This window comes from Gigantopelta aegis, chromosome 9 (assembly GCF_016097555.1).
Source record: "Gigantopelta aegis isolate Gae_Host chromosome 9, Gae_host_genome, whole genome shotgun sequence".
Lineage (NCBI taxonomy): Eukaryota > Metazoa > Mollusca > Gastropoda > Neomphalida > Peltospiridae > Gigantopelta > Gigantopelta aegis.
In genome coordinates, this window is record NC_054707.1 from 22,818,914 (window position 1) to 22,840,679 (window position 21,766).

At 37.2% G+C, this 21,766-nt stretch overlaps 1 protein-coding gene across 2 annotated transcripts; it reads left to right on the forward strand.

Moving 5' to 3' along the window:
• Positions 1 to 76: 76 nt before the first annotated feature.
• Positions 77 to 20,156, forward strand: LOC121381291 (KICSTOR complex protein ITFG2-like). 2 transcript variants are annotated; one of them, XM_041510538.1, is made up of 12 exons: positions 77 to 285; positions 2,929 to 3,024; positions 4,011 to 4,052; positions 8,221 to 8,292; positions 10,156 to 10,246; positions 10,756 to 10,895; positions 12,432 to 12,544; positions 13,960 to 14,117; positions 16,149 to 16,237; positions 17,345 to 17,462; positions 18,551 to 18,727; positions 19,398 to 20,156. In XM_041510538.1, the coding sequence occupies exons 1-12, from the start codon at positions 256 to 258 to the stop codon at positions 19,463 to 19,465; spliced, it is 1,194 nt and encodes a 397-aa protein (XP_041366472.1). In that variant the 5' UTR covers positions 77 to 255; the 3' UTR covers positions 19,466 to 20,156. The 2 variants fall into 2 exon arrangements, with proteins under 2 accessions (XP_041366472.1, XP_041366471.1); XM_041510537.1 differs by lacking the exon at positions 77 to 285 and adding an exon at positions 440 to 604.
• The last annotated feature ends 1,610 nt before the right edge of the window (positions 20,157 to 21,766 follow it).

Genomic DNA, 21,766 nt, shown 5'->3' on the forward strand with positions numbered 1-21,766 from the left:
GTTGTTTTTAAAAAAAGAAGATTTACAAGGGGAAATAACTTAATAATGGTATAAAGTCCCAACCCTCATTCCGACTTGAAAACTATTTTAAAACCATTTGTACTTGTAAATTTGCCTTCCCTGTCCTACAGTGTTTGTATTATCTATAAATAGTAAAACAATTTTGTAATATGTATAAGTCTTCGGATTGTCTGTCATTAATGTCAACTGGTTTTGAGTTTATTAATTTAGTACGATTGTTTATGACAGTTACCGATGTTCTGTCGATTCACATTCCAAGTCAGTGTGAGTTTATTTTTGTTGAAGCTTCATGCACTATTTATTCCGAGAGTATATTTCTACTAGTCTGAAATAAATTAGTGTTAATTATTCATTAGTCGCATCTGTTCAACGATATGGGGGGGGGGGGGTATTTTTATTCAAACAAAATTAAACAGTTCAGAGTTATTTGCTCTTGGTTACAAGTACTGTTATGTAGTTTGATTTTAGTTATTTTTACATAATTATGTGGAGAACTCTGGCTTTTGTAGAACATGTAGAGGTAGAATTTTCGGGCAACTTGATCAATCAAGCTTTGATTTTGGGAGATGTTGATAATGACCAGGTACATTGTAACAAAGTTCTTAAAAACTATTTGGCATATAACTATACTTATTAAAGGCACTGTATCGGCGTTCCAGATATTTAAAATTATTATTGCTATATTAATTTTGTTTTTTTGTTATTCTCGTGGGACAGGGTTCGACAAATCCTCAATCCCTCAGTCTCAGCTAGTGAATTTTCAGTCTAGGCCATAGTGGAAATTATAAACTGTATTACAATAATACATACGTAACATAGGGCACTTGCCAAATCTTCGGTAAGGGTTAGTGACTTTCGCAAACATTTGTTGAACACTGCCATGGGATGATATATGATGGTGCAGCATCTGTCTTTTCACATTTTCGACTTATCAAGTTCCACCAAGCAGGTTTTAACCAAACTTGGTACAAATGATCCTTTCATGACTCTGACCAAGTGTTATTATTTTTCTGGCTGCTTTGAAATCCAAGATGGCTACTTTGGCCTCTGGTTGCCCAAGACATTTTTTAACTTCTTATCATGTTCCCTCAGGCAGATATAAACTAAACTTAGTATAAATGATCCTCTCAATTACTCTGACCATGTGTTTTTATTTTTGGGGCAGATTCAAAATTCAAAATGGCCACTCTAATCTCTGATTGGCTGAGAGATTTTCAATTTGTCCTTAAAGGAGAGGATAATTAAGGCATTTGGCCTGGTATGCATATTCAACGATATATAATGCACATTATTGTTTAATATCAACACGTATAATCGTATAGTTAATTAATAAAACGGTTAAATGTGACGGCTATTATATATAACGGGCACAGCCATTTTGTACCATCTCAGTGAGTACGCCCTCTGGCAAGCTGGTGGTTACGTAATACTTAAAGCGTAACATCAGGAATGAGCCTTAGAACTAGAGAAACACAATCTACCTGGTTTTTGCGGGATGATAAATAGTCATACATTGCAATATTCTGTAATAATACACATCCCAGTAAGCCAGCAATAAGTATATCCAGCACTATATATATTATTTTTCAATACAAAATAAAATACCATTGTCAAAGTGGCTACACAACAAGTCGAAACAATTAACAATGTTTTGCCCATGCATTAACCTACGTACTGAAATGATACACAGAGTGTTTTCTTAGTTAATTGGTCTATGCTGTTAGTTGCTTCTACCTGTGATTCCTGATTGGCAGGTGTGTATTTGATTGGTAACCAGACGAGCCAATAATTGACGCTGTCTAGACAAAAATACATACAAGTATTGTGGAATATTACCTGTCACCCCTAAAATTGTAATGGACATGGTTTATTACTGTAAATAGTTCTGTAAAACTATTGATTAAGTAGACTTTTCCATCTAAAACCACAGAACTGACCAATTACGTAGTCCCAAAGAAAAGAAAATTATCACTTGGGTATCGTGGGTTGTCGTTTTTGCTCCAACGTAGCATATCAATAGGCCTAATAGTGTACATTTTTCTTTGGATTATTTAACAGAAAAATACTATAACGCCATTTTGTTCCATTAATGCAACTTGAAATATATTTAGTTAAATAGTTTATTATATTATTACGTCATTTATGCTGTTTTACAAGTCAGGTTGATCAAAGAGAAGTGCCTTGTCGAAAATTACTGCTTTTGTTTACACTGTACATACAGGAGATGGTCAGGAGCTGACGTCACTTTGTCCCAAGCTATCCCACCGGACATCACAAAAACGAAACAAAATGGCTGCCCTTAGTTAGCAGGAATAATCATGGTTTTTTATTAACTCTACAATTACGTGTTTTTCATTTGCTAAAGTGTCAGTATGTGTTGGTGGTCCGGGTATGCATCTTTCCAACACATAAGGCTCTTGTTTGAGTTGACCCTACCTTTAAGTCCCACACATTGTAGATTTCAACAAATGATCACTTTTCAGAGGTATAGTTTGTTTAATTAATACCAGGTGAGCAATTCAGGCCCCATCATGGGCCTCTTGTTTTTAGTACAGTACCAGTCCAACTTGGGGGGGGGGGAGGGGGGGCTATGGGTTTCATCTCCATCCATCTGTCTAGGTCTGTCCGTCTGTCCCACATATCATTTTCCAGACTTTTTTTTTTTTTTTTTTTTTTTTTGCAATGCCTCAGGATAATGAGCTGAAATTTTAGGTATGGCTTTATCATTTACTGTTACAGATCTAGTTTGACAGCAGCTTTTCTTCTCACAGGTCTCTAAATCAAGTGTTACAATAACCACATGTAGACAGCTCCACATTGTAGCTTTATGATGTGTTGAGGCTTTAATAAAACAAAAACAAATCTTTTCTTCAGAACCTTACAGTGCTGTTTGTTTTTTTGTTTTAGAAAGAAGAACTCATTCTCGGAAACATTGAGGGTGACCTTTTCATATTCAAGGGTGATGGACCATCTGCCTGGAGGAAAGGCTCCGATTTGGGAATGGTATATACATACAGTGAAAACCCTCTAAACCGGACACCCATGGAACCAAGACAAATGTCCGGTTTTAAGAGGGATCCGGTTTAGAGAGGTTTAGTTCTGTCTTGGTTTTTAAAAAGGGTTTGAGGGAATTCCGGTTTACTGAGGGTCCGGTTTTGAGAGGTTTCACTGTACAATGTACTAGTATTTAAACAAAGTTTGTTTTGTTTAATGACACCACTAGATCACATTGACTAATAATCATCGGCTATTGGATGTCATACATTTGGTAATTCTGACACATAGTCATCAGAGGAAAACCGCTACATTTTCCTAATGCAGAAAGTGATCTTTTATATGCATTTTCCCACAAGAAAGTACATACCACGGCCTTTGTCCAGTTGTGGTGCACTGGTTGGAATGAGAAAAAATCCAATCAGTTGAATGGATTTATAGAGGTGGTTTGATCGTGCGACACAAGCACCTCAATCGAGCACTCCACCGACAGCTAAATCCCACCCCCTATTATTTGACACAAATTAATATAGTTATTTGTCTGTGATTTTCTACTTCTATCTCAGCTACATGTAAATAAATATGTGGATGAGTGTGTGACTTAATATATTTTTGCATCATGAGAACCAAGGTGGTTTTAGGTTCCTACAAATATTAGTATTGCAAAAGTAGATGTAAAAATTAATATTTTATTGAGAATATTATGTCCCCAAATTTTGAACATGCATATAAGTCACTTGTACAGTGTTAGCTGGAAGATCCATACAATGTTTAATGGAGAAAAATGTCACTAGTTAAGTGTTGTAGACGATTGAATATAATCTATATTTGAGGTGTACTAGTACACACAAGACAGTATCAACATATATTGTACCATGTCAGCGATATGATATATCAATTTAGGGCAGCTAAATTTATGTCATGATATATATATATATATATATATATGCCTGTTGATGGTTTCACTCTTCAGTGTTTTCTTTACTTGCTTTCAGATAACTTGTATACGAGCTGGAGATTTTTGCAACAGAGGAAAGGTTTGTATAAATAGTAGCAGGGTTACATAGATTACATGACTTGAAATATGCATTGTATAATTCCATAATTCAGTTACATACCAAAAGTGGGATATGATAATTATATAACATACTTATAATGTATAAAGTACTTTAAATATAAATAAAAGTGATGCATGCTTTTGAAAACCTTCCTTCTCCCATCTCATAACATTTTGTAACGTATCTCATGATTCCCTCTCCCCATTTAGAGCTTTACGTAATTGTTGAATGGCCCATATTGTGACAAGCATGGCAATCTGATTAAAATTAGCTCTACTGGTCTCACAGCATTGCGTGTACTGCCATGTCCAGGTGACATTTCATCTATATATACTACTCAAAAGAATTTAAGGGTCAAAAATTTATAACCAAATAAGTTTCAGAGTGTATTAGATTGATGATGTAAACTACACCAAAAAATGTATTTATTGTTCCATATTTACAAAAAACCACAAATAAACGTCACTGTATACAAGAAAGTCACATGACATGCTGTCAAAGTTGAAGGTTGTCAAACATGGCTTTTACACATTAGAACATTCATTTAATAGTGTGTGAATCCACCCCTGGCGCGAATACACTCGACACATCGTTGCCTCATGCTGTTGATCAGACGTCAGAAGAACTCTTGGGGAATGGCCTGCCACTCTGCCATAAGAAGTTGACCCAGATAATGAAGGTTGGCCGGAGGGGCATGGTTATCCCGAACTCTCCTGCCTAATTCGTCCCAGGCGTTCTCTATTGGGGCCAAGTCAGGCGAATATGCTGGCCAATCCATCCTGGCGATACCTGAGAAAGTCTGTTACCACCCTGGCGCGGTGGGGTCTGGCATTGTCATCCTGCAGAACTGCCCCGCCGCCAATCTGCTGAAGGCCTGGGAGAACCAACGGCCGGATAATCTCATTCAGATAGCGGATTCCATTCAGATTGCCATCCACCACATAGAGGGGGGTCCTGTGGTGGATAGAGATGCCGCCCCACACCATGACGCTGCCACCACCGAACCGGTGACGTTGTCTAACGTTAACGTCAGCGAAGCGCTCCCCAGGACGTCTGTAGACACGAACCCGACCGTCGTTGAACTGGAGACTAAACCTGGACTCATCAGTGAACATCACTCGACCCCACTGAACATGTTGCCACCGCAGATGAAGCGTGCACCAGTGACGTCTGGCCGTTCTGTGACGTGGTAGGAGTGGTTGTCGAACAGCCTGGCGACGGCAGCGTGTATTATTGGCTCTCAGACGATTGCGTATGGTTTGATCAGACACTCGAGTTCCAGTCGCAGTCCGCAGATTGTCACGTAATCGGCGTGCAGTGGTTGTGCGTTGACGTAGAGCCATATTGGTGATGTAGCGGTCCTCTCTATTTGTAGTGCTTCGGGGTCTTCCCGAACGTGGACGATTTCAAACAGAATTCGTTGCTTGGTACCGTTGCCACAGTCGGCCAACGACACTCTGACTGACACCAAGTCTCAGAGCAACATTTCTTTGCGTATTGCCATCCTGAAGTCAAGCAATAGCCCTTCCTCGATCTTCGATAGTCAGTTGAAGTCGTACCATTGTCGAATTTGGAGTGTGCACCGTACATGAACGCAAGCTCCAATTATACGGAAATTCAGCATTGGGAACATGGAATACACGTGCAAAGCGTGCAAATGAAGCGCTTTGTGAAAAAGCAAGTTATGGGCACTTAGCAGACCTTTCGCCCTAATTTACGTGCAAATGTAAGCATGTTTTCGCCATTAGAACTAGTCGACAGTGTCAATGACAGTGGATTTTAATTCATTTATGGGTTGCTTAGACCCACTTTCGTTAAAATGGAACAATACCATGCGTGACATTATGGTCTAGCTAATATAATTGACATTCAGAAAATAATGTCGAAAATATTGTCTGACTCTTAAATTCTTTTGAGTAGTATATATAAATAACAATTTAAATATCGACCAATTACACTTTGCCTTTTATAGCGTTATTCGAGAGCATACAAATTCTAAAAATATTGGGCGAGACTATTTATGCAATAGGCGAACTTGTTGGTCTATTTCAACATTGAAAAAATGGGGGGAAAAGTGCAGTAATAAACTCTGGATTGTATACTGGTATAAACAGATTTTACGGCTATACCATCACAGGTTTTTTTCCGTCTTGAAATGAATTGTATATAAAATTTTATATTGAAATTAGTTTCCAGTATACTTCGTAATTCACCCAAATCATTTCGTATACCCTCGGCATAATCCCAAATGTTTTCAAATTCTTTTCAAATCCCTGGCATGATTTTGCAAGTAAGGTTTTGATTGGTCAAATGAAAGGTCAGCTGGATATGAGCTCCAACAGGATGCTGTTAGATCAACATGTAATAGTGGAGCTAATTTTAATTAGATTGCAATCATGGTAGAAGGGAAGCTATATTAACTGTAGATGTTTCATTTCAGAACAACTTGATTTGTCTCACTGCTGACGGATGGTGTTGAATTAACTGTACTTGTTTCATTTCAGAACAACTTGATTTGTCTCACTGCTGAAGGATGGTGTTGAGTTAACTGTACTTGTTTAATTTCAGAACAACTTGATTTGTCTCACTGCTGACGGATGGTGTTGAATTAACTGTACTTGTTTCATTTCAGAACAACTTGATTTGTCTCACTGCTGAAGGATGGTGTTGAGTTAACTGTACATGTTTAATTTCAGAACAACTTGATTTGTCTCACTGCTGAAGGATGGTGTTGAATTAACTGTACATGTTTCATTTCAGAACAATGATTTGTCTCTGCTGAAGGATGGTGTTTTAACATGATTTCAACTTGAATTGTCTCACTGCTGAAGGATGGTGTTGAATTAACTGTACATGTTTCATTTCAGAACAACTTGAATTGTCTCACTGCTGAAGGATGGTGTTGAATTAACTGTACATGTTTCATTTCAGAACAACTTGAATTGTCTCACTGCTGAAGGATGGTGTTGAATTAACTGTACATGTTTCATTTCAGAACAACTTGAATTGTCTCACTGCTGAAGGATGGTGTTGAATTAACTGTACATGTTTCATTTCAGAACAACTTGAATTGTCTCACTGCTGAAGGATGGTGTTGAATTAACTGTACATGTTTCATTTCAGAACAACTTGAATTGTCTCACTGCTGAAGGATGGTGTTGAATTAACTGTACATGTTTCATTTCAGAACAACTTGAATTGTCTCACTGCTGAAGGATGGTGTTGAATTAACTGTACATGTTTCATTTCAGAACAACTTGATTTGTCTCACTGCTGAAGGATGGTGTTGAATTAACTGTACATGTTTCATTTCAGAACAACTTGAATTGTCTCACTGCTGAAGGATGGTGTTGAATTAACTGTACATGTTTCATTTCAGAACAACTTGAATTGTCTCACTGCTAAAGGGTGGTGTTGAATTAACTGTACATGTTTCATTTCAGAACAACTTGAATTGTCTCACTCCTGAAGGATGGTGTTGAATTAACTGTACATGTTTCATTTCAGAACAACTTGAATTGTCTCACTGCTGAAGGATGGTGTTGAATTAACTGTACATGTTTCATTTCAGAACAACTTGAATTGTCTCACTGCTGAAGGATGGTGTTGAATTAACTGTACATGTTTCATTTCAGAACAACTTGAATTGTCTCACTGCTGAAGGATGGTGTTGAATTAACTGTACATGTTTCATTTCAGAACAACTTGAATTGTCTCACTGCTGAAGGATGGTGTTGAATTAACTGTACATGTTTCATTTCAGAACAACTTGAATTGTCTCACTGCTGAAGGATGGTGTTGAATTAACTGTACATGTTTCATTTCAGAACAACTTGAATTGTCTCACTGCTGAAGGATGGTGTTGAATTAACTGTACATGTTTCATTTCAGAACAACTTGATTTGTCTCACTGCTGAAGGATGGTGTTGAATTAACTGTACATGTTTCATTTCAGAACAACTTGAATTGTCTCACTGCTGAAGGATGGTGTTGAATTAACTGTACATGTTTCATTTCAGAACAACTTGATTTGTCTCACTGCTGAAGGATGGTGTTGAATTAACTGTACATGTTTCATTTCAGAACAACTTGATTTGTCTCACTGCTGAAGGATGGTGTTGAATTAACCGTACTTGTTTCATTTCAGAACAACTTGATTTGTCTCACTGCTGAAGGATGGTGTTATATTTTCGATATCAAACCAGATGGTATACCAGAGGTAATCAGAATGTTTTTATTTGACATGTCACTTTTAAAGTTTGGTACAGCCCAAGAAACCCATCCAATGATGATGGTATTCGCCACCGAGTCGGTCTAGCTCGTAATATCTCTCGCAGGATGTTGTGTCTACCAACGAGACACCACCAATGTAAACAAAACAAAAACACTATATGGTACATCAAGTAACAAACCAGCTCTCTTGCACTGGAATAGCATGGATGTTCCCTTCTCTCACCCACCCCAAACTCTTTCATGACCTGGACAAAGGAGCCGACGTAAGTTGACACCTGTGCCCATGACAGGCATGCACTACAACAGGTTGCTCTGAATGTGCACATTAAAACCTATGACCTGACCTGACCTGTAAATGTACCTGTCCTGGATGGACATGGGCCAACACCTGCACCCATGACAGGCATGCACTTCAACAGGTTGCTCTGAATGTGCACATTGAGCCCTGTGACCTGACAAACCAGCATGTCTTTATGAGTTTGGGGATACTTAAGTCACTGTAGTATTTTACAACTAATGATATTAACAACCGTAACAATGTATTTATATATGTAGAGGAAGTGTGGTGCATCTCGGTGGAAGAGTGTTCGGCTGATGTTCTGAGGGTCGTAAGGTCGATCCTTTTTAAAAACATCAATTGTGGGATATTCTCATTCTAACTAGTGTTCCACACATGCTATATCAACAGGCATGGTATGTGCTGTCATGTCTGTCGGCAAGTGCATGTGATAAAATTGTTATTAAAGGGTGGAACGTAGCCCAGTGGTAAAGTGCTCGCTTGATGTGCGTCGGTCTGGGATCAATCCCCATCTGTGCCTCATTGGGCTATTTCTCATTTCAGACAGTGCACCACAACTGGTATATCAAATGCCATGGTATGTGCTATCCTGTCTGCAGGGATGGTGCATATAAAAGATCCCTTGCTACTAATGGAAAAATGTAGCGGGTTTCCTCTAAAACTATAAAGGTATGTCAAAATTACCAAATGTTTGACATCCAGTAGCCAATGATTAATAAATCAATGTGCTCTAGTGGTGTCATTAAACACAACAAACTTTATCTTGTTGTTGAATGATAATAATAATAATAATAAAAATAATAAAATTTTAAATAATAAAGCTCTTGGCACACTAACTTCAATTTCCCCAATGCACATTGATGCACTTTGTACTGGGGTGGATTCTATGGACACAACGGCTGCTGTTATGACATAACAGGAGTGTCCAGTTGCTTTAATATGACATTACATACATGTAACTGGAACTGTTATCGTGCACATTCTGCCATTGACCAGTGATACATAAAAAAAATACAACCAAACAGAACTAGATGTGAATCCCAACTTCCACATACAGATATGAAATGGGTTCAAAGCAAATCATAGCAATTTGTATCCAAATTGTTTTGCTGGAAGTAACTGCACTGATGATGCATCGAGTCGCATCACAGTTCTTTGGGTGTCCAGTGTTTCAATAAATATACCGGTAAGAGTAACTGGATCTTAGCAATGGGTTTCAGCTCTCCCGTAAACCAAATGTCGCTGAATTACTATGTGTTAGTCTCTTAACAACAGTAGTTAGTAAACAATGTGCTGGTGTTTGGTTAAAGTTTATTTTGTTAACGACACCACTTGATCACATTTATTAATCATCGGCTATTGGATGTCAATATTTGGTAATTCTAACATAGTCTTAGAGAGGAAACCCTCTACATTTTTCCATTAGTAACAAGGGATCTTTTATATGCAGCATCCCAAAGAGCGAATAACACATACCACAGCCGTTGATATACCAGTCGTGGTTGGTTGGAAGATTTATTTACTGTAACAGTTGTTTAATTGTTTCTGCAGGATGATGAGTGTGATGGAGATCGAAGTGTGAAGCCAGCTTACACACAACATCTTCCTGCTAATGGCAAGGTTATGCTCATCGCTGATACAGGTAAACTCGTCTTCTTGATTCTGTTAAAACATGCAGTTAAACGAATACTATGTGACCAGTACTTACAAAAATGGAATAGTGATAAATTTGACTCATCAAAAGGTATTAACTACATAATGTTCGAGCATGAATTTAAATTAGAAAATTATTTGTTGAAACTCTCAACAAAAAATGCTAGAATTCTTTGTAAATTTAGAACTGGTAATGTCAGACTTCCTATTGAAACCGGTAGATGGTTTAATATTGAGAGAGAAAACAGAATATGTCACTTGTGCAACACTTATGTTGGTGATGAGTTTTACTATATTTTTTAATGTACATCTTTATCTACTGGGCGAAATGCGTATATACCTAGTTACTATACCAATAGAGCAAGTGCAATTACCGTTTACCAGTTATTTTCTACAACTAAAAAATCACTTTTCCTATATGCCACTGCCAGTGAGAATTTCAAGCCCTGCAAGTGAACATTATTATGTTATCTGTTACCTGTACATTTTATTTTCCAGATAATGACAGCCAGACCGAAATGGTGGTTGGTTACTCCGACCGAGTGGTAAGGATATTCCGATGGGTGTCGGCCCCTGAGGGGGAACCCTACACATCTGGCAGGATCATTCAGCTGCAGCAGTGGCAACTTGCAGGACAGGTACACACAATTATTTGACAGGTTGACGATACTCAATTTGCATACACAAAGATGGAATAAATAATGATTTTTTGACTATTCCTGTAAGATTGCAGGATAAAAGAAATAACCAGTTTAACCGTTACTGCCTTTAGATATTGGCTTTTATCCTGCTCTGGTCGAATGGCAATGTTGCTTGACAGAGCCTCGTAACATTTGCCATTCTAACCTTCGCAGGATAAAGCTGATATCTTAAGGCAGTAACCAGTTATTCTCCATTTATCACCACACAAAATTAAAACTCTTAAAGCCACTGTCTTTGGTTTGCAAGGTACATTTCTTTTATGTGCATAAAATCAGGGCCTCTAGAATTTTTATCAAATCCACTAGCCATAGGATCGGTGATTTAAAACATTTACTAGCCCTACTTTACTTTAAGTTAATACAATTTTATTAAATAGTAATAATCAGATATGTCACCTAAAAGGGGAGATAGAGCTTAAAAACACTAACATTGAGAGGTTGGGGTGGGGGTAGAATATTCATATTTACAAAATAGACAACTGCAACATTTGACTAATGTTTTTCACTAGCCATCAGGCATGGCGATAGTAGTTATTTACTAGCCTAACATTGAATATCACTACCCATGGGAGTGGGGCTACCATAATCTAGAAGCCCTGATAAAATGTATTTTGAGCTAAGTAAAACACCAGGTTGGCCACAAACACAGTGGGGTTTGTCCAAGTTTATCATTTTAATCTGACTGTAAACATAACTGGGAATACCTTGTATACACATTTTGAATAAAATTACTGCCTGAGAATATAAGAAGAAAGAACTCGGATAGTCAGGGCATACCTTTAAAGAAAAACAATTGCCTACAATATTAAGAGCAGGAAACGAAGTTCATTCCTGTACTGGTGTCATAAATATACACATCTGTCTGTCTGTCTGTCTGTCTGTTCATCCGTCTGTCCCACATATAGTTTTCCAGATGGTTTTTTCACAATGCCTTGAGATATTTAGCTGATATTTTGTGTATAGCTTTAACGTGTACTGTTACTGATCAAGTTTGTCTGGCGTGGCGATTTACCTATTTTTCACAGTTACGGCCCTTGACTTAAAAATTAAGAGATATATAAATATTAGTTTTCCAGACTCTTTTTTTGCAATGCCTGAAGCTATTGAGAAGGAATTTTGTATATAGCTTTACCTATTTTTAAACAATTTAGCTATTTTGCACAGAGTTATGGCCCTTGAACATAGTAGATATGAAAATCTGTTTTCCAGATTTTATTTTGCAATGCCTCCATATATTAAGATGGAATTTTGTGTGTAGCTTTATCATGTACTGTGACAGACCGAGTTGAATTTTCATGGTGATTGACCCATCTTGAATTTGGGAGATACGAAAAAAAATTGGGCCTGGTAGGGGATATGTATTGCTTTAGCAGTACTCACAGAATGCTTGTGCATAACTATTTTGAGTTATGGACATTTAGTACAGTCGTACATATGATGTAGCTTTATTGAATGACTACTGGTATGTTTTAGATTGGCTCGATAACCGTGAACCACAGTCAGGATGGACAGTGTGAGCTGATGGCGTCGCAGCCAGGCGGGACATTTGTGACGTTACTGCATGATCAGGGCTCCCACTCAGACAGGTTAGCACAAGATGTGAATGTATTAATTACATCAGAATGTCTTCATAGTAGCTGGGGGCGGGACGTAGTCCAGTGGTAAAACATTCGCTTGATGCACAGTCGGTCTGGGATCGATCCCCATTGGTGGGCCCATTGGGCTATTTATCGCTCCTGCCAGTGCACCACGACTGGTCGTGGTATGTGTTATCCTGTCTGTGGGATGGTGCATATAAAAGATCTCTTGCTGCTAATCGAAAAGATTAGCCCATGAAGTGGCGACAGCGGGTATTCTCCCTCAGTATCTGTGTGGTCCTTAACCATATGTCCGACGTCATATAACCGTAAATAAAATGTGTTGAGTGCGTCGTTAAATAAACCATTTCCTTCCTCCTTTCTTATTGGCTAGGTGCTTAAAGAATAATCTTCAGTTAAGATAGTAAGCTCATGAAGTGGCGACAGCGGGTTTCCTCTCTATATCTGTGTGGTCCTTAACCATATGTCTGACGCCATATATCTTTAGGTAGAAAGGTGATAGTGTTTTCCTTAGAAATGTGGTAAGGCATGGTAGACTAAAACACTTTGGAGGCATTTTCACCATTTTCAGGACACTTTGTTTTATTAAAGACTAAAAATAATTGAAATAAAAATAAATGTAATTAATGTTCTTGCTTTAACAAATGAATGGCAAAATATATAACAGGGGTATTTTATTAATTAATAATACATTTTCTGAGTATTTTATAAAGGCAATTTTAGAATTAATTATTGAAAAAGGCTTGTTTGCTCCACTATTGAGGCATGGTGCTTCACCATGATAAAACAAGTTTAGGAAAAACACTAATCTTAGATTGATTTGTACTTTTATGTTCTAGAATAATGTAAGAAGTTAATTTGAAAATATTAGGTAGGTAGGTTTTATCAGTCAATGTTTATGGTATGTGCTGTCATGTTTTGGGAGATCCCTTTGATTCTAAAATTGTCTCATACAAATATATATTTGACCCCTAACCACTGGTTAAAATTCCTGTATTTTCCCTCCTTTAAAGGCGCACACCCTAGATTCAACCCGTAAAAATGCACACTAAGTTTGGTTAAGTTACAAACATGTAACACATTTGTATAACTATAGTCTGTGACATTGAAACGGTAAAATATGGTAAACATACACATGTAGACTAAAACTTGACTCCATAACTGTTATTTTTCAGATGCATGTGCGTTTTTAAAAATATGAAAAATGCATTTTGTGGTATTGGAAACACCAGGATGACCCGAAACACTTTGGTTGTATGGAAATGGATAATATAAACATTAAAATATAAGCAATGTTTGATTTCAGTGATCATAAACGGTTCTAGTAGTGAAAAATATGCCGTAGTGTTTAAAAACTAGGGTCTGTCCTTTTAATATTTTGTATTGCTGTATTTCTGTTCCAGCGATGAACCCAAGCAGCAGTGTCTGATCTATCATCCACTCGGGTCAAGTCGAGCCAGGAACAAAGATGTTTCCACCATTATTATAGGAGGCATCAGTCGAGACAAGAAAGACAAATCTGAACCAAGCTCAACATATTACGCACTGGCTACACTCGATGGTATGTCCTGATCAATTTTCACCATAAATATTTATGGCAAGTTTTCTGCCAGAGGGTACCAATGGTAAAATTTATGTACCTAAAATCTTTGAAATTAATGGATATATATTTACAATTTTTAGAAAGATTATAGTAAGAGAACTAATGTTTGAAATATGTCAAAGTACTTTAAAGGGACATTCCTGAGTTTGCTGCATTGTAAGATGTTTCCTACTAATAAAATATTTCTACGATTAAACTTACATATTAAAAATATTTTCTTTTTGAGAATATCAGTGTCTGTATATTCAGTGTCTTTCTGGTCATCTTAATATTTGTATGAAACCCAAACTGGATTTTGTCTTAAATTATATTTTAGGAAATAAAATGAAATTTAACCTAGTACAAATATTAGAACGATGAAAAACACATTCAGTATACAGCCACTAATATTTTATGGAGAAAAATATATTTGATATGTAATTACAATCGTTAAAAAGTCTTTGTTAGTCGATAACATCTTACAAATTGCAGCAAACTCAGGAATGTCCCTTTAATAGCAGTATCCAATTTCAAAAGATTTCAAACCCATAACCATTTAATTATTTTCATCTTTTCTGTTGGTTAATAATGTGTTATGGAGACAAAATTGGGGCACATATTATCTGTTTTGTTTTTATTACATACTCGGTACCCTCAAATTATTTTAATGCAGAAAGTCTGTATGGGATTGGTGTGGTGAGAACCACCCATTTTGGCTTGCAATTTTATTACCAGTAAGTAGTGTTCTTTAAAATGAACTTTCTCTTTTTATAAATGAGATACCGAATCAAGGTAGAAATTTTTAAAGAAATAAATAGTAATACCCTCACTCATGTGTATATGACTCATTCCAAGATGGCGGCGGCCGGATGACTCAATCTAAGATGGCGGCTGATTGATGCATTATAATCTTTGAGCCCGGTCTCCATTATGTCAGCATTCCTTCTAGTTTAGAAAAGTGATGGCACACTTGTGGTTTTGTATGTAAAAAAATTGTTTTGTTTAATAACACCACTAGAGCACATTGATTAATTAATCATCAGCTGTTGGATATTATACATTTGGCAATTATGACTTCTAATCATCAGAGGAAATCTGTTACATTTTTCCATTATTAGCAGGGATCTTTTATATGCACCATCCCACAGACAGGATAGCACATACCACGGCCTTTGATATACCAGTCGTGGTGCACTGGTTTGAACGAGAAATAGCCCAATGGGCCCACCACCAATGGGGATCGATCCGAAAACAGACCACACATCAAGCGAGTACTTTACCACTGGGCTATGTCCCGCTTTATGTGTACAAAGTACAGTGATTAAAACCAGAGAAAGACAACTATACTGAACTCCAATAAAAATGCACCACTGTTATTACTGCGATGAATTGCATTTGTAAAGTTGCTATAAAATACAGTTTTGTGTTTATTTATTGCCTACAACATCCATACTTGTTTCCCTGTTTTTTAATATTAGTTACTACAGATCTGACTGGTTGTTTTTCCCGTGTATTTTCATTGTGTAAAAGAATGGCTCTTCATTACTCATATGCTGAATCCTGACGTGATACAAGGTTTTAGTTAATAATGATAATCACTGGTTTGAGTTCAGTAATACAGCATCAGACTGAGGTGCATCAACTGGTGAGCTCATCCAGCTTAAAGCTGGGTACTTGATTCATTTCCCAATATTGGATCTCCCCCCCCCCCCCCCCTCCTCCCCCCACCCACAAATTACCACATACATTTGTCACTAGGCAGGTGTAAGACCACAATACTAACTCATCACCGGTAACCATGCACAAACATTTAGCATCTGTTTTGAACATGGTCTGTGCTCTTTACAGTTAGTGCTCCACGATTCAGAGATGAAAGTCATTGTGGACAAAAGGTCTGAAAAAACAATGGGTTATTGTAGGCTTTAGAACTACAAATTTAGTCATGGAATCTGGGGCACCATTTAGAAACTGGAAGTGCATGTAATTCTCTTTTTCTTTTCTTTGTTCCAGGTACACTGTCCCTGGTGGAGTCTGATAAGATCTTGTGGTCCCTGCAAGTTGATCATCAGCTTTTCTCCATGCACAAGATGGATGTCACAGTAAGATATATAGCATCTTCTTTGTAGGTGCAGCTGTTGGGTTCATATCCCAATGAGTGTCCAGTCCAGGGACCTGTTCCACAACGCAATATTAGTGCTAAGATCACCTTAAGTGCGTATGGTAGTTATACACTTGAAATGATCTTTGCTCAAAAATCACTTCATGGAACAAGTACCTGGACTTTAGATCTCCAAAATGTTAGCTCAGCAGATTTTTTGTCCATTATGAGCACAGTAAGGTCCTTTTAGTGGAGTAATGTTATTAACAGCTGCTGAATAGTTGTAAATAGTATGACTAATGTAATCGTAAGCCTTGGCAGTTAGCTAGTTGCAAGGAACATTTTGTTAAGTATCACATCACAATTTGATACACAAGTTTAAAAGATTTCTATACAATTATACCCATTAAATAGTTGTTGTTAATCAACTTCCAATTGATTAGCAAATGTCATCAGGGATAAATTTAAAAACAAAATGTTATCAAAGTTTGCAAGGTTTAAGACTATGACACCTAAATGACCACTAACCATTAACCTCTGTACTGAACAGCCTAAAAAAGCTGTGACCAGGACAGAGTTGTTGAACCTTATTTGGAGAATAAAACATAAATTAAAATGGAAATATTAGCCATGTTATATTTCATTAAACTAGGGCAAAACCCAAAGTAAGATGGGTCAAGACGTAGCCTAGTGGTACGATGTTCGCCTTAATGTTGGTTATGTTGGGCCATTTCTTAACCTAGCCAATGTTTCACATCTGATGTAAAAAGCCAGTGGGATGGTGCGTATAAAAGATCCCTTTACTGCTAAGAAAAAAAAATGTTTTAAAAAGAATACTAGCCCATGGAGAAGCAGCCCATGTCTGCCATCATATAACTGTAAATAAAAATGTGTTGAGTCTGTCATTAAATAATGCATCCCTTTCTTTGGTATGGAAACCTCATCTACCAGAGGATGTCACCCAGCACACTTGAGACAATGTAGTGGATAGGTATTCATTAAGAAACATCACCATCACACAACAGTACATAATAAAACATTTTTTATTATTTTTCATTCATTAAGCACTTGCTTGAGATATATCATTACTAACAAATTTTTATTACAGGGGAATGGTAAAGAGGAAGTGGTGTGTTGTTCGTGGGACGGCCAGATCTACATCGTGAACCACAGTAAGGAAGTGGTGCGCTACCACTTTGAGGAGAATGTGGCAGGATTCACGGCTGGTCAGTTATTATAGCTTATATAGTTCACAATATCTGGCTGTATATTAAACACCATGGTATGTGCTGTTCTGTGTGTGGAAATAGCTGGCACTGATTAAGCAGTTTACTACAATATTCCTAATGGCAACACCACGTTTCATACGAGAATAGCCACAAAAATAGCCATTTGTGACAAGATGTTATAATTTCATCGGTTGCTATACAATCACTATTCTCGTACGAGACACTTGTATCACCTAAAGTATTTTTGTTCTTAAAACCCATTAAATCACTCAGGGATCAAACTAATCAATTTAGAAACAAAATTAGTATTTTATTGAAGATTATTTGAAATAGCTAATTCATGCAGAATTGAATGAGCAGACACTAAATGTTTTATTCACTTTGTATAAGAAATAATTGCAGATCAATGATTTGGCTTTTGGGTGTGCCCTATATTATATAACTATTTCTATAATAAAATTATTTCCGAAAAAACAATGTGCACACTTTTGTACGACCCTCTACGCGGGCTCATACAATGTGCACATCGTTTTTTCGGTTCATATTTGCATGAACAAAAAAATAATTGCGGTCAAATCTTATAATTAAATTTATATGCATACTTTAACAATACATAACTGAATTTATTTTGTTTAGCTTTAAATATGCCTGTAGTATTGTTTGTGTAAACTTCATTGATACTTATGTCGCGTAAGAATGCGAACATTCATTCACTATCATTTGAATCAGGTGTTTTTTTTGTAAATGACCTCATTTCCTCTAGCTGCTGTGCATTTTTACGGATCGTTCAGTTGGATTGCAGTAACTACTATTGGGGGTAGTAGACAAGGCTTAAATTTATTCGGTTCATCAAGATATGAACAAAAAAAAGTAAGCACCTCTGGACCAATCAGATTGCCGTAAAGTGTATAGACGCAAAGAAAATTTAATTATATATATAATATATATATATGACCCTTTGCTTTATATATTATATAAAACCCATATCTGTATCAAATCCAGTCTGAATCATTTTATTTCAAATAACCGTCAAATTGACACTCCAATAGCAGGGTGTTTTTTAGTGTAATCCTTTTTTCTCGTAGGTCACTACTGTCTGACGAGTGAGGGTGATGTGCCATGTTTTATCTTTGCAACATTCCACAACCGAATATTCATCTACTACAACATCAGTCTACCCCAGGTGGAGTCGATCAATCTACTGCAGGTGATCAACAAGAGAGAAGAGATGCAGCATGTGCTCACCAAACTCAATATTGACCGTGAGTACTGCACATCGCTCGACATTTTAGCCTTTCTGTATATTTTGTCAAAGTTGAATTGAAGAAGAAAAACTTATTTAGCTTCACAGTTGGTCTGTGCCTGATAACATGCTTTGTCCATAACTGGGAAGGAAGGACATGTTTTATTCAACAACACTCAACACATTTTACTTGATATTGAGAGAGGAAACTCGCTGTCACCACTTTATGGGCTTCTCTTTTCGATTAGCAGCAAGGGATCTTTTATATGCCCATTCCACAGACAGGATAGTACATACTACGGCCTTTGTTATGCCATTTGTGGAGCACTGGCTGAAACGAGAAATAGCCCAATGGATCCACCGATGGAGATCGATCCTAGATCGACTGCATATCAAACGAACGCTTTACCACTGGGCCCATAACTGGGATACAAGCAAAAAATTAACTAATGTAAATGAAGTACCAGGTACCTATTTTTTTGTGAGTGGGGTTTTGGGGTTGGGGGTGGGTTTTTTTGGGTGGGGGAGGGTTTTGGGGTTGGGGTTGACATTTTAATGTGGTCTGGTACCAATTTTACTATTAAATACAAATAGCCTTTATAACAGCTATAAGAATTCTGGTTTAGCATTTCTGCTTGAACAATATAAATACATGTATAAACAAGTTTTTGTTCCTATTTTATTCACAGCCCAGAATAAAGAAAGTCTTCGAAGGTTTTACCAGTGGTGTCTGTATGGTTGGCAGAATAAATCTTGAAGACATTTTGAAAATAATACTTGAAAAATCTTCTGGATTCTGTTTACAAGACGAACTGTAGCCAACAAGCTAAGGGCTGAAACTGGTTGTGTATGAAAGCACACACTGTCAGTGGTCATTGGGTGACAAACACATGATCCAGGTAATTGCTGTCTAGAGCAGTGTCACCAGTCCAGGTGAAATAAAACAAGAGTAGCAGAATACAGGATACAAAATGGCCATCAGAAACAATTGGGAAGACAGTTGGCCATTCCCCGATACAAAAACCCTCTCATTGAGAGCAGGAGGAAGCTGCTGTAACCATACTGTTTTATTTGTTGTTGAGAAATGTTTGTTAGTGAAAAATCCATTTTAATCAATAATTTCTCAGTGCAATACATGTAAATTCATGAGTTTTGTTATTATTCAATGAATAATCAAAAACTACTCATTCATTTGCATACGTGTAGTTACTACCCATGTAAATGATACTCTACTCTACCCAACAGCTATTAAAATCCTCCACAAATGACGAGGAGAAGAATGTTTAACTGGAACCCAGTATTTAATCAGCTGACATTATATTTAAGGGCCGTTTTTCTTGTGTAGTTTTTGATGCAGTGAAAAATTTGTATAAAGTTTGTTTTGTTTAACAACACTACTAGATTAATTAATCATCGGCTATTGGATGTCAAACAGTTGGTAATTTTGACAGTCATCAGAGGAAACCTGCTACATTTTTCCTAATGCAGCAAGGGGTCTCTTATATGCACTTTCCCACAGACAGAAAAGCACATACCAGTACCATAGCCTTTGACCAATTGTGATGCACTGGTTGGAACGAGAAAAAGCCCAATCAGTTGAATGGGTCCTGCGACGAAGCCCCTCAGGCGAGTACTCATATGACTGAGCTAAATCCTGTCCCTTGATGCCGTGAAAGCATAGCAACCAAAAACCACACCATACATATGGAAACTCTGCTAACTCTGAAATCGGTAAACATAGAATCAATTCCACCACCCCATCCACATTCCATGCCAAAAACTGCACATGAAAAGGGGCTCTTAAGTGGTAACTTCAAAGCTTGGTGAAAAGAACAAAAGAAACCTATTGCTACAAAACTATCGGATATACATTCCCAGCTAAACTAAGTGGGTTTTTTTTTGTCAGTAATAGTTTTCTGGCTTTACAAAAATGTTCTATATTTATGTGCAATTTGAAAAAACATTGGTCAAGATATAAATAAAACAGTAATACTTGTTCATAACGAGAAATGTTTTAGTTACAGAATTTGAAATTATACAAAATGAATATCCATCTATAGTGTTTTCCCTAGCTGGTTTTAGCATGGTGCAGCACCATGCCTCAATAGTCTAGCACCATCTTGCCTTAATCAGCACCATGCTGCTCTGAGATTAAATGAGACTTTTTCACTTATTAATTCTAAAACATTGCCTTTATAAAACACCCAAAAAGGTATTACTAATTAATAAAATATGCCTTTTATATCTTTTGCCATTCATGTATTAAAGCAAGCACATAAATTACATTAATGTTTATTTCAATTAATTTTTGTGTATTTTTAATGAAAAACAAGTGCCCTGAAAATGGTAAAAATGCCCCAAAAGTGTTTGGTCTACCATGCTTTGCCAAATTTCTAGGGAAATCACTAATCTAGTAGAAAAAGACCAACAATTTAAAGTTCAGTAGGATAAATCAAGAAAATAGAATTTTAAATTCCATGAACAGACAATGTTCATATACTAAAACGCAAAAGAAACGCAGGTCCTGAAAATGCGAAAGAATTGCACTTTGTAAAGCAGTATCTTTGGTGGAATTGAACCTCAACTGTGTTAAAGGACATGGCACACACCCACACTGCAGTCCCACCTGCGTGTCAATTTCATTACCTGTGTGACGTCACGAATTCTCAAAACACGTTGTTTGCACATGCTGGATCATCCGTATCATGAATCCAGTGCAAACACACTCATTGAAATGCTTATAAAGCCTACACACCTGGATTTAATCGCATAAATTCAATTTGAGTAGTGACAGACAACAGAATCACATTTTAAAAATGCCGCGACTGACGCAACTCCAGCGAGGGATGGCCATCGGGATGTTGCAAGCCGGACAGACCCGTACTGCTGTAGCCAGACAATTGGGATGTCATGTTTCGACAATCGCACGCCTTTCTCAACGTCACCAAATCACTGGATCTGTGAACGATCGACCACGCACACCGGCCGCCCGAGGGTGACAACCGCAGCCCTAGACCGGTACATCCGGGTGACCCACCTTAGGAATCGGATGCTGCCA